This window comes from Lampetra fluviatilis, chromosome 27 (assembly GCF_964198595.1).
Source record: "Lampetra fluviatilis chromosome 27, kcLamFluv1.1, whole genome shotgun sequence".
Taxonomy (NCBI): Eukaryota; Metazoa; Chordata; class Hyperoartia; order Petromyzontiformes; family Petromyzontidae; genus Lampetra; species Lampetra fluviatilis.
The window spans coordinates 1,499,438-1,511,997 of NC_136301.1; the positions used below are offsets into that span (position 1 = coordinate 1,499,438).

A 12,560-nucleotide genomic window follows, 5' to 3' on the forward strand; every position below is an offset into this window, starting at 1 on the left:
CCTGCATCTCCCTGCTCCCTCTAATATTTTATCTCTCCCTTTCTCTCGCGCTCACCCATACTTCTCTCACGCAGCACTCTCCCGTTTCTCTCCCTTCCTCCTGACGGTCACTCATTCTAAGCACTCTCTCTTGATGTACACCCTCGCTCTCTTACTCTCTGTTTCCTCGCTTTGTCTCCTCTCACTCTGCATCTTACTATATAAGCCTCTCTCAAACTTTATCTCTCTTCTCTCTCTCTCTCTCTTTTTTACGATCAGAGGAAACAAGAAGATGCTCGGTGTAGTCTGCACTTTGCTTCGTTCATCATTTCGTTTTTTTACTTTTTTTAATGCTTTGCTTTATGTAACCCCCCCTTTAAAATGAAAGATTTAATAAAATACTTCACGCTCTGCTCTCCTCCCTCTCTCTCTACACCCTCTCTCTACCCCCTCTCTCTACCCCCCTCTCTCTACCCCCTCTCTCCCTACGCTATGTCTATGTTCCCCCTGTATTCTCACACACACACACAGTGCTCTCCCCCCCCCCTCTCCCTCCTCTCTAACGCCACGCGCCACTCGCGGTTTCTCTCTTCAAAGAGACAAAGGGACTCGGGGGTACAGCTCTCCGGAGACCAGCAGAGAGCGTGGGGGAGAGAGGGAGGGGGTAGAGAGAGGGGGGGGAGAGGGGGTAGAGAGAGGGGGGGAGAGGGGGTAGAGAGAGGGGGGGAGAGAGGGAGGGGAGACGGTGGTGGGTGGGGGGCGGGAGACGAGGCGAGAGATGGACGGGAGAATGAGAAGCTGTGGGGGGTGGGGGGACGTGGGGTTGAAGACATGGAGTAGGGAGAGAGGGGGTAGAGAGAGAGAGAGGGGGTAGAGAGAAGGGGTAGAGAAAGAGAGGGGTAGAGAGAGGGGGTAGAGAGAGGGGGTAGAGAGAGAGGGGGTAGAGAGAGAGGGGGTAGAGAGAGAGGGGGTAGAGAGAGAGGGGGGTAGAGAGAGGGGGGTAGAGAGAGGGGGTAGAGAGAGAGGGGGTAGAGAGAGGGGGGTATAGAGAGAGGGGGTAGAGAGAGAGAGGGGGTAGAGAGAGAGGGGGTAGAGAGAGAGGGTGTAGAGAGAGAGGGGGTAGAGAGAGGGGGGTATAGAGAGAGGGGGTAGAGAGAGGGGGTAGAGAGAGAGGGGGTAGAGAGAGAGGGTGTAGAGAGAGAGGGGGTAGAGAGAGGGGGTAGAGAAAGGGAAGGGGGTAAGGAGAGCAGAGCATGACATTTTTTGTGAAATCTTTCATTTAAAAAAGGGGGATTTGGGGGTTAACATTAAGCAAAGCATTAAAAAAACGAAATTATGAACGAAGCAAAGTGCCGACTACACCGAGCATCTTCTTGTTTCCTCTGACCGTAAAACAAGAGAGAGACTGAGATGAATGAGGGTGAGAGGGGCGTGAGCGAGAGGAGATGACGAGGGGGAGGATGGGACAGCAGGTGAGAGGGAAGAGAGGTGAGGGAAGAGGGAAGGGAGTGGAGTGGAGGGAGGGTTCGATGGAGGTGAGAGGGAGTGAGTGATGTGAGGAGAGTTGTGGTGAGACAGAAGTGAAGGGAAGATTTAAATCCTGAATATGTTAAAAGGGAGAAACATCAGAATGTATGAGAAAATAACGATGTATCTTCTGAGCCGTGTCAAAATAATCCTCCTCAAGTGAGGACTGACTATGTGACGTGACAGAGGTGAGCAGAGGTGGAGGTGATGATGGTTGTGTGACGTGGTCGTGGTGTAAGGTCGTTGTGGTGTGTGGTAGGTGGTGGTATCAGTGGTGGTGCGGGATGTGATACTGATAGAGGGGTGAGTGTGTGATGGATTGTGCTTGATAGAGATGGTCAAATAATTATGGAGGGGGTTGGTGGTGGAGTGTTTGGTGGATGTGGTAATGACAAGGAGAGTGATTGTGGTATCACGATCGGGGTGATGGTGGTGGTGGGAGGAAGAGGGTGGTGATAAGTTGATAAGGTGGGGGGGGGGGTATTCTAGTTGTGGTTGGTGGCTGTTGTGGTAGGAAGGTGGTGATAGCATCATGAGACGGTTGGAGTGGGGGACGTTGTGTTTGGTGGTGGTAGGAGAGTGGTGATAGGGCGATGATAAGGGTGGGGGTGGGTGGGTATTGTGGTTGGTGGTTGTGGTTGGTGGTGCTGGTAGGAGGGTGGTGATTAGGGGTGGTTGTGGTAGGAAGATGGGGATAGGATAATGATACGGTTGGGGTGGGGGACGTTGTGGATGGTGGTTGGTGGTGGTAGGAGAGTGGTGATAGGGCGATGATAAGGGTGGGGTGGGTGGGTGGGTATTGTGGTTGGTGGTTGTGCTGCTGGTAGGAGGGTGGTGATAGTGGGGGGGATGAGGGGGGGGGTGAATGAGGGGTGGGGGGGGATGAAGGGAGGGGTGAGGGGGGGATGAAGGGAGGGGTGGGGATGAGGGGAGGGGGGGTTGAGGGGGGGTGTGAGGGGGGGGATGAGAGGAGGGGTGGGGATGAGGGGAGGGGGGGTTGAGGGGGGGGTTGAGGGGGGGTGAGGGGAGGGGTGGGGGTGAGGGGAGGGGTGTGGGGGGGGGGATAAGTTGGCGGGAGCCGCGAGCGCGCGCTCAGTCGCCGTCTCGCGCCTTGCGGCTCCGCGCGCTCCGCCTCGGGGGTCTTTTTTTCTTCTTCCCGCCAAAACAAAAGACCGCTTCACCTCCACTTAAACATAATCATAACGATTTTAATATATATGTGTATAATACGTAAAAATGTAGGAAATACCAACGCATCTCATTATCCTCTACTGTATATTACCTTGTTTTTCTTCATCTAATTGTAAAACTCAACAAAATTAACAAATATATTTTCAAGTTTTTCTTTTTTTAGCATCCTTACGAAAATTGTATTATTTTTTTCTACACGCGTAAAGAAATCTGTTATTATCAGTCCTACCACTTCTCGTTAGTTATTACTTTGTCGGCGGGATTTTTTTTGTTTATTTGATTTTAAATGTGAAATTCTGAGGAGAAAGTGGAGTCGCAGCTTCCTCTGTCGTCTGTCGCAAGACGCTGATCGCTCCACGTCGTCTCCCGTGCCCTCCTTCTTAATTATTTTATGTCTGTGTGTAACTTTGTGTTAACTATTACACGCTTTCCTGCCTTGTACCATGTAAACATTCGTCGTCGCACGCGTGTGTGCCCATGTATTTTGAACTTCTTTCGCACCGTACGTAGCCAACCGCGTTAATCGGAGGTGGTGGTTGTAGATGGTTGTTGTTGTTGTTTGAGCGTGGAGATTTGTTGTTGTTGTTGGTTCTCTCTCCTCTGCTGGAGGTTGTGTCGTGATCGCGGGATGGCGGTTCGGGTTCGTTTCTTGTAGTGGTGGTGTTGGTTGTGGTGGTGGTGGTAGTGTTGTGGTAGTGTTGTGGTGGTGGTGTTGTGGTGGTGGTTGTGGTAGTGTTGTTGTGGTGGTGTTGTGGTGGTTCTCGTGGTGGTGGTGTTGTGGTGGTGGTGGTGTTGTTGTGGTGGTAGTGTTGTGGTAGTGTTGTTGTGGTGGTGGTTGTCGTGGTAGTGTTGTTGTGGTGGTGTTGTGGTGGTTCTCGTGGTGGTGGTTGTGGTGGTGGTAGTGTTGTGGTGGTGGTTCTCGTGGTGGTGGTGGTGTTGTGGTTCTCGTGGTGGTGGTTGTGGTGGTGGTGTTGTTGTGGTGGTAGTGTTGTGGTAGTGTTGTGGTGGTGGTTGTCGTGGTAGTGTTGTTGTGGTGGTGGTGTTGTGGTGGTTCTCGTGGTGGTGGTGGTGTTGTGGTGGTGGTAGTGTTGTGGTAGTGTTGTTGTGGTGGTGGTTGTCGTGGTAGTGTTGTGGTGGTTCTCGTGGTGGTGGTGTTGTGGTGGTGGTAGTGTTGTGGTGGTTGTTGCGGGATGTTGGGGCTCGTGGTGGTCGCCACGTGCCTCGCGGCCGCGGCGGGCGCCTCCCTCGTCGAGCGCGTTCACTGGAGCACGCGGGACCCGCGGTGAGCAACCACCACAACAACAACCACCACGTGCAACTACCACTACCATACACAACAACGCAACTACACACACGCAACAACTACACTCAACTACCATACACAACCACACGCAACCACTACACACAACCACGCAAAAAACACACACAACCACGTGCAACAACTACACACAACCACGTGCAACAACCACACAACCACGTGCAACAACCACACGCAACCACGTGCAACAACCACACAACCAATCAACCGCACGCAATCACGCGCAACTGCGGGCAAGCGGTCAACCTCATGCAACTAGGCGGCTGCACGCAACCACGCTTCATTAGAGGCAACCTGTGAACCACACGCAACTTTGCGGAACTAGTCAGCCGCACGCAACTCCACATAACTCTCGTCAACCACGCGCAACCAGACGCAACCGCACGCAATCAGGCGCAACTGCAAGCAACCAGTCAACCACACGCATTTACCTACGTAATACGGAACCTTAATAAACTACAACCGCACAACCACACAATCAGCCAACTACAACGACACAATCATAATCAGTCGCATGCAAAACATATTGAACTTTGATAAGCTTCACAGACGCTGTCTTTCCGACAGACCTGTTCTTCACCTGAGGACGGCTGCTTGCGTTGTGGCCGAAACGTCGTGAGAATTTTATTATGTTTTCTTTTTATTATTTCCCTTCTACGTGACTTTACCGAAAGAACCAAGAAGAAGCTTCACACAACCACAGTCAACCACACGTGACCAGACACGTGACGATATTTTCCGCATTACAAGGTGGCACTCATTACACACAAAGTGCTGACCACAAATGAGCCACAACACGGCGCTGATCTCGTCAAGGAGCATAAACCATCATCACGCGAACTCCGCTCATCTTCGCAGCAGCAGCGACTTTTGGCTAAACCATCGAACAAAGACGGCCACCGCGTCGTCGCGCGGCGCTTTCAGATGCGCTTCTGCGGCCATTTGGAACGCTATGCGCTTTCAAATACAGATTGAAACTAAATGGTTTAGACTTGCTTTTTGTGATTAGTTTGTTGCACCTCCGATTAGCACGGTTGGCTACGTACGGTGGAAAATAAGTTCAACATACAACTACAATCACAGTTAATCGCTCTCCTACCCCCCCCCCCTGCCCAAACCCCATGCAGGTTCTACCCGGGCAGCCACGGGGTGATCCTCTACCCGCAGATGGGAGACCGCATCGACCTCATCTGCCCCGTGATGTCATCATCACCGTTCTCATCGTCGTCATCATCGTCGTCATCTTCTCAGTCATCCGCATCGCTGCCACGGAGGCAGTGGCCGCAGTGGAGCGACTCGGCCGTAGCGGATTCTGGATCCGGTTTGGGACTGGGTCTGGGTTTTGGTCCGAGTCCGGATTTTGGCACCGGTCCAGGTCCAGATCTCGGTATGGGACCTGGTCCATTCCTTGGCATGGATCCAGCCGTGGCTTCGGGACCTGGTCCAGGCTCGGGACCGGGTCTGGGAGTGGGTTCGGGTCCTGGCCTGGGTACGGGTCCAGGTCTGGGGTTCGGTCCCAGTCCTGGTCTGGGTGTAAACCTGGATCTGGATCTGAGCACCGGCCCTGCTCAGAGATCTGGACCGAGTCCCGGTGCCATTCCAGCCCTGGCTTCTGGTCCCGGTCCAAACTGGGGTCACGTGCCTGGTTCCGATTTGGGTCTGGATCTGTCCTTGGATCTGGGTGCTGCTGTTGCTGCTGCTGGTGGTGGCTTTGGACCAGGTTCTCGACCCATTCTCGGTCACGGCACTGGCCCGGGTTCCGATTCGGGTCAGGGTCTCGGCCCGGGTCCCGCCGAGTTCCACCGCCTCTACCTGGTCTCGCGAGACTCGAGCGTGCGCTGCGAGGCGCCCTCCGGCGCTCGCAACTCTCGCCTCGTGCTCGCGTGCGATCGCCCGGCGCGCGCACTCAAGTACACGCTCAAGGTGGGCAACGGTGGCACCGGGGGGTGGGCGCGAAATCACTCCACTGCTGGATGGGAGGAGGGATGGCGTCCCCCCTCGTCCGCGTGAGATACGGTGCTAGGTGTGTGTGCGCATGTTGCCTCTGCGTGTCGTCCGCTCAGGTGCAGCGCGTGAGTCCCAACTACCGCGGACTCGAGTTTGCGCCGAAGAGGGAGTACCACATCATATGTGAGTGTACACCGCAGTGATGATGATGTGTGCAGATGCTGATGATGATGTTACTGATGCTCATGCTGCTACTGTTGTTTGTTGATTATGATAATGATGCTGGTGATAAATGGTGATGGTGCTGCTGCTGACGATATTGCTAATGTTACCGCTGCTGAAACTAGTTATGATACTGCTGATATTACTGATGTTGATGATGCTGCTTGTGATGTTACTATTTATGATACTGCAGATGATGATGCTGATGATGCTTCTGCTGTTGATGATGATATTGCTGCCTATGTTGCTGTTGATGCTGCTGCTAATGACGCCGATGATGATGCCGCTGATGATGATGATGATGTTGCTGATGATAATAATGTTGCTGTGTGTAGCCACATCGGACGGCACGTGGGAGGGACTGTCCGGGCGCGTGGGAGGCGCCTGCGCCACGCACGGCATGAGGCTCGTGCTGAGGGTGGGGCTAGGTACCCAACATCATCACCACCGTCATCATCATCGTCACTATCATCATCATTATCATCATCACATCAACCCAGCATTGCGTCACCCACATCATCATCATCACATGACAAGCATCATCATCTTAACCAACACCATGTATGTACTGAGTTTGCATGTTCTCTCTTCCCGTGGTCGCGTGGATTTTTCTCCAGGTACCCCGATTTTTCCCTCCACATTTAGAAACATGCGTTTAGAGTATTTGGCTGCTCTAAATTCCCACGTGATACGCCGCTTCGCTGAGCTATCATTTGTGGCCGGGTCGCTTCTGAAAAAGAGCCATATAGTTCAGTGGGCGTTACCTGCTCAATTTAAAAATAGGTTAGTTTGTATATTGCACTTCTTTTGCACCATACGTAGCCAACTGTGTTAATCGGATGTGTGGGGGAAGGACAACATACTAAACACATAAGCAACACCACCATCATTTACACTATTTTCGTGATATCAACCCAGCATCACGTCACCCACATCCCCATCATCATCACATCTTCATCATATCTTCACCCCATTATCGTCACCATGGTCCATCATTACCATCATGAATGCCACCATCAGCCATCATTTTCTTCGCCATCACCACCCTCTCTCCCTATCTTCCTCCTCTTCCTTATCCTCGTCAGACCCACGTGACGAGGAACGAGCCCGAGGCATTATGGGAGGAGCAGCGTGGCAAGATGGGAAAACCACACGGCATCACGGGAGGGCGATGACTTCTGACCCGACACAGGGGAAGTCACGTGACTGGAACGCTTCAGGTTGGTGGCCAACGTCGCTTGCTCTCACCAGGCCAGCAGTGGATAGAGTCTCACTGACCCAGACTGAGTAACATTATCACCGGGTATTTTATTAACACGCAGTATAAACGAGGTGGCCGGGTGTACATGAAGACGATGATGATGGTGACGAGGATTGTGATCTGAGTGAACCTGATTGGGGAATAATCAAATCACTGGGCTCTCGAAAGCTAAGCAGGTTTGAGCCTGCTCTGTGCTTGGATGGGCGGTACCGCCGTGCGTACAGCAGGTGCTATAGGCTGCTGTGGAGCTACGTTGTTCCGAGGGGGGCAGTACAATCACAATACATTGTTGTACCGTAACACGCTCCAATGTGTATGCTCTCCATCTGCTCTCACTGCCCAGCGTGGTGAAGTATGGCCGATTAACCCCCCTGCGAAACCACAAAGCGTGGGGAAGCCGTCATCCAGCAGTGGATTGACAATAGCGCTACACCACGTGCAGCGTCACCGCATGCATCACTCACCGTTGTGACGTCGTCACAGACTTGCGTGACGTCACCAGCACGGCCCAAGTCCCGCACCCAGCCTACCCCGGCCCGCTGCTGATTGGCTGGCTGGCTGCAGGCTCCGCCCTCGTCCTGCTAATCTCATTCGTTGGACTCTCGATCACGTGGCCCCGCCTCCGCCGGCACCGGGCACCCCAGAGCACAGGTACACAGAGGTGGACATTCCACGTTCCCAAGACGAGGCGCAGTCACCCCACGCACACAACTACTGGCTGTTACCTACGGTAGGGGACATTCCACGTTTCTGTGTACCGCGGGAGATGGCGATGGCTTGGGGAGAGCTTCATCGAACCGGGGATAGAGCATGGCTGATGATGGCTGGATCCGGTTTAATACAAAACAACAACACGGCCGACGGGGAGACATTCAACAAACTCGATCGAACTTGTGTCTGAGTCGACCAAGAGGAAGACCATTGTGGGTTCAGATAAAAATAGCACCGTGGCCATGAGTCGAATCGAGGCTACCGAGGTTGTAGCCAAGGGCACAAACCACTAGGATACCGCTGCCTCCAAATACAATGTAGGACACATCCAAGGCAGTACAAATGTCGTGCTGCAGTGGAGATATCTGAACTACCTCGCCTGGTATACAAAATGTCGTGGGCTTTATCCCAACCCTGACGCCTGCTGTATATTTGGAGTTTGTGTGTTCGCCCTGCGGTTACGTGGATTTTTCTCCGGGTCCTCCGGTTTTTCCCACCACATTTAGAATCAACATCACACGTTTAGAGTATTTGGCTGCTGTACATTTCCACGTGATGAGTCCACCTCGTTGAGCTCCTATTTGTGATGTTCAGGTCGCTTCTCAAAAAGAAGCTCCGTAGCTCAGTGGGCCTTCGTGATGAAATAAAAACATATTAAAAAAATGTATCAGCCCGGCCCTAAAAGCCCTCCCTCCTCTCTGCCAGGATGCCGTCAGGACAGCAGCAGCAGCAGAAGAAGGGCCAGGTCTGGGGCACGAGCAGGAGGAGCGGGGGACGACGAGGATGAGGCTGAGGAGGAGACGGAGGAGGATGGGGGTGTGCGTGGCGGCGGTAGTGGCGGCGGCGGGGGGGGAGGTGGCGGAGGAGCGGTGGCGCCCGGCGGTTCCCCGTGTGGAGGGGCGGGAGCCCCGTGCCCGCACTACGGGAAGGTGTCCGGAGACTACGGACTGCCCCTGTACATCGTGCCCGACCTGGCGAGACAGCACGCCGCCTCCGTCTACTACCAGGTGTGAGGAGCACAGGGCTAGCAGCAGCTACGGTGGAGGTGGCAACATCACCAGCAGCAGCAGCAGCACTGGGAGCATCAATTGAAGCACCCACACCTCCGATTAGCACGGTTGGCTACGTACGGTGCGAAAGAAGTTCAACATACAGAAGCAGCAGAAGCACAGGAAGCATCAGTGGTAACGTCAGCAAAAGCAGCAGTAGTGACAGTGACCGTGGCAGCAGCAGCAGTGGAAGCAGCAGCAGCGGCATCAGTTATCATCAGCAGTAGCAGAAGCAGCGAGAGACTTATCAGTACCAGCAGCAGAAGCAGCATCGGCCTCAAGATCATCGTCGTCATAATCACCACCATTAGCATCAGCAAGATACACCGGCTTCGTTATTAACCAGCTACAGTAGATCACCAGCATCCATTGCAGCAAAAAAAACAGCAGCACAACCACAGAGAGGAGCATGACCTCAGGTCACTCGTGTGACAGACGTTCTCATCACAACATGGTGAGCGCTGCTGTGGCTTCTTCCTGCAGGGCTCTACAAGCTGCACAAGCCGGGCGGGACGTGAGCCTCGTTGGGAGGAAGTGACTGCGTAGACTGAATTATGGCAAGGCTTCTTTATATTTCATCCATAACGGGATGTTTCTTTTTTTAAGAGCAACAAACAACAACAGCCGCCATTCGCCACTAAGTGGCGGTGACGTCACCACGGCGTCTGTGCCAGGCCAAGTGCACGTTTGAGGCTACGTGAAGTGTCGAAGGCTCGCTGACAGGAGGTCACGTAACAGACCCAGGTGCCATGAATTGATTGATTGAGATGATTGGCTGTGCCCCCTACGAGCAAAAACAACACCACCACCAAGACCATCACCATCGACAACAGCAACAACAACAACAGCTTTTAAATCCAAAAGTTTGCAATTGTAGAGTTTTTTTCCCAGGCGTTCAAGGACTTGTCAAAGTGATTCATGAGGTGTGGAGAAATGTTGATACACTCCTCTAGTAAACGCTTCAACGTTACATTCGCCAGGCACAGTATGCTGCCTCTGCGTAATGGTTTGAGCACAGATATACGTGAGCAAGAACCAGAGGTCGTGTGTGGTGGGGTGAAGTGTGGGTAACTCTCCCACCTTCTCCGAGATATTTGTTCATAGTGGAGGCGCTACCATCGGCAGTGGCGTGAGCAAGCGATTGCAGGGGCTGAATCTTTACAGTTTTTTTTACATTAAACACCCCCACCAACAAAACAAACCAATAGCACTCCAAGACTACCATCACTTACGCTGCCTTAAAACAGTCGCCAGGACAGCGAGCACTTGGTTCGTCAGAGGAGAGGAAATCCAAGAAATGTCACAAACGTAGAGAGGCACCGGGAGCGCAGATCACCGTTAGACAGTGTTGTTCGGAGCGGTGAGATATGGAAGAGTGACAGACTCTGGGCTGTGGATGTGGAGATTGATGATGGTGATGATGATCGTAGTCCAAGGCGCGAATGAGTGGATACGGACTGAGGACCGGGAAGGCAGATTCACGTGAGGTGCATGGACGGTAATTCCAGAAAGAAGAAAACTAAGAGGATGAAGATGACGGATGAATATTAAAGCCCAGTGGTTCTCAACCTTTCATCGTACGGCAGCCGCCAAATCAAGACTGACTCGTCCTCGCGCCCCCCCCCGCGCCCTTCACCCCCCCCCCCACCCCAGTGTTGCTAAGGCCACCAGAGACAGAGAGATCACGTGTCCGTGTCGCGTATCAGTGTGGGTTTGTCACCGCGACGTCGATGCCACGCTGTGGTGACATTCGAAATTTAGCCTGCACGGTATCCATGCCTCAGACTGCGCTCTAAGTGGTAATTGCACCGATTGAGAACTGCTATAGTAGCCTGACGTTTCAGGAAATGGCCCTTCTTCAGATCAGAGAGCGAGCAGTGATCACACTTTATAGTTTAGACTGTGAGGCTATCAAAGACGAGGGGGGGGGGGAGGAAAAAATGAAAAAATATGAATCTGTGTTCAGCCTACGACCAAACCACCCACAATGCACCCGATGTCGTAAATTTCGTGGAACTACGCAGGGCTGAGCATAGAAAGTACTCGGATGAGCAACCACCATGCATAACAGGTTGTTATAGGCTGCTGCGGGGCTACACGTAGTGGGGAGCAGAGGGGAGTGAAGTGTTGTTTCATGCTTACTATGCCCTTACACCTTTGCCTCCTCCTTCACCAACCTGCTATGACCAGCGTGGTGAAGTATGGCTAAACAACCCGTACGACCGGCACGGTACGTGAAGGCAGGACCTCATCCAGCAGTGGACTGCCAAAAGGGCTGTACGCGTTCACGTGTAAGGCCGGGTGAGTGCACCGTGCTCTGCTAGCGTTTATGAAAATGTTTTTACCAGATAAGGTCAACTCAGCTATGTAGCTCTTATTCAGAAGCGACCTGGCTATCACTAATGATAGCTCAACGAAGTGGCTCGTCATCATCACGTGGACATTTATAGCAACTGAACGCAGGTGAATTTTAAATGTGGAGGGAAACACCGGGGAACCTGGCGACATTTTCATGCAAACTACAAATATACAGCAGCAGGCGTCAGGGTCGGGATCGAACCCACGACCCCCTGTAAACCAGGCGAGTTAACATCTAAAGGCGATCCAACACGAAACAAACTTTGGCACGATGTGATCTTGCCGTCCTATCGAACACCAGCCACAACCTCTCAAACGCTTGGACAAAATTTGGAGGCAAATATAAATAAAACAGCGCTTCAACGAGTTAGTTCCGGCATCCCAGCTTTGCCAGGCTATGCGCACCCCCCACCCACTCTCTTCGCCCCCCCCTACTCACCCCCTAACGCCCCCCCCCCCTACCCACCCCCTTCGCCCCCCCCACCCACCCCCTTCGCCCCCCCCTACCCATCCCCTTCGCCCCCCCCCTACCCATCCCCTTCGCCCCCCGTTGTCATCTTCGGGCGCCTTGCGCGGACGCCGCCGTCTTGAACGCCGAGTAAAGACGCCGCTGCCACGGGGGGAACACGCGTTGAGTCAAGCGTCAAGAGAATTCGTGCCGGCGATTTTTTTGAAATTGTGTTTTGTCTTATTTCATTGTCCAAATGTGGACACAAAAATTCCGTTATACTTTCACACCAACCACGTTCTCTTTATGTTATGTAGTGAATTTACCATAGGTAAAAAAAATGATTTAATATATAAACACGATATTTTAATGGCAATAAAGTGCAATTTGTGCATAAGATGAGTTTCGCAATGTTATTCTATTGCATTGCACAGCGGTGCATAAATGTTCCCTAAGCTATGTTGCCATAGCAGCAACAGCAGCAGTGCGTGGAATCTACACGACCAGAATCTTTATTTAGACTGGAAGAATCCGATGAGCCATGAAGCT

General features: G+C 52.7%; 1 protein-coding gene across 2 annotated transcripts; it reads left to right on the top strand.

The window, feature by feature from the left end:
• The first annotated feature begins 2,563 nt into the window (after nucleotides 1-2,563).
• LOC144942253 (uncharacterized) lies at nucleotides 2,564-12,018 on the top strand. Of its 2 annotated transcripts, XM_078868999.1 has the most exons (8): nucleotides 2,570-3,979; nucleotides 5,143-5,938; nucleotides 6,079-6,145; nucleotides 6,520-6,612; nucleotides 7,270-7,404; nucleotides 7,929-8,096; nucleotides 8,862-9,163; nucleotides 9,689-12,017. In XM_078868999.1, exons 1-8 carry the CDS (start codon nucleotides 3,888-3,890, stop codon nucleotides 9,749-9,751), a joined length of 1,716 nt encoding a protein of 571 aa, XP_078725125.1. In that variant the 5' UTR covers nucleotides 2,570-3,887; the 3' UTR covers nucleotides 9,752-12,017. The 2 variants fall into 2 exon arrangements, with proteins under 2 accessions (XP_078725126.1, XP_078725125.1); XM_078869000.1 differs by lacking the exon at nucleotides 7,929-8,096 and having other exon boundaries at nucleotides 2,564-3,979; nucleotides 9,689-12,018.
• Nucleotides 12,019-12,560: the final 542 nt, after the last annotated feature.

Bases quoted from the DNA above. Each gene is read 5' to 3' on its own strand.
- LOC144942253 (XM_078868999.1), top strand. From the start codon at position 3,888: ATGTTGGGGCTCGTGGTGGTCGCCACGTGCCTCGCGGCCGCGGCGGGC. The intron at 7,405-7,928 runs GTTGGTGGCCAA...ACGTCGTCACAG, and splicing joins ACGTGACTGGAACGCTTCAG to ACTTGCGTGACGTCACCAGC. The intron at 8,097-8,861 runs GTACACAGAGGT...CCTCTCTGCCAG, and splicing joins CCGGGCACCCCAGAGCACAG to GATGCCGTCAGGACAGCAGC.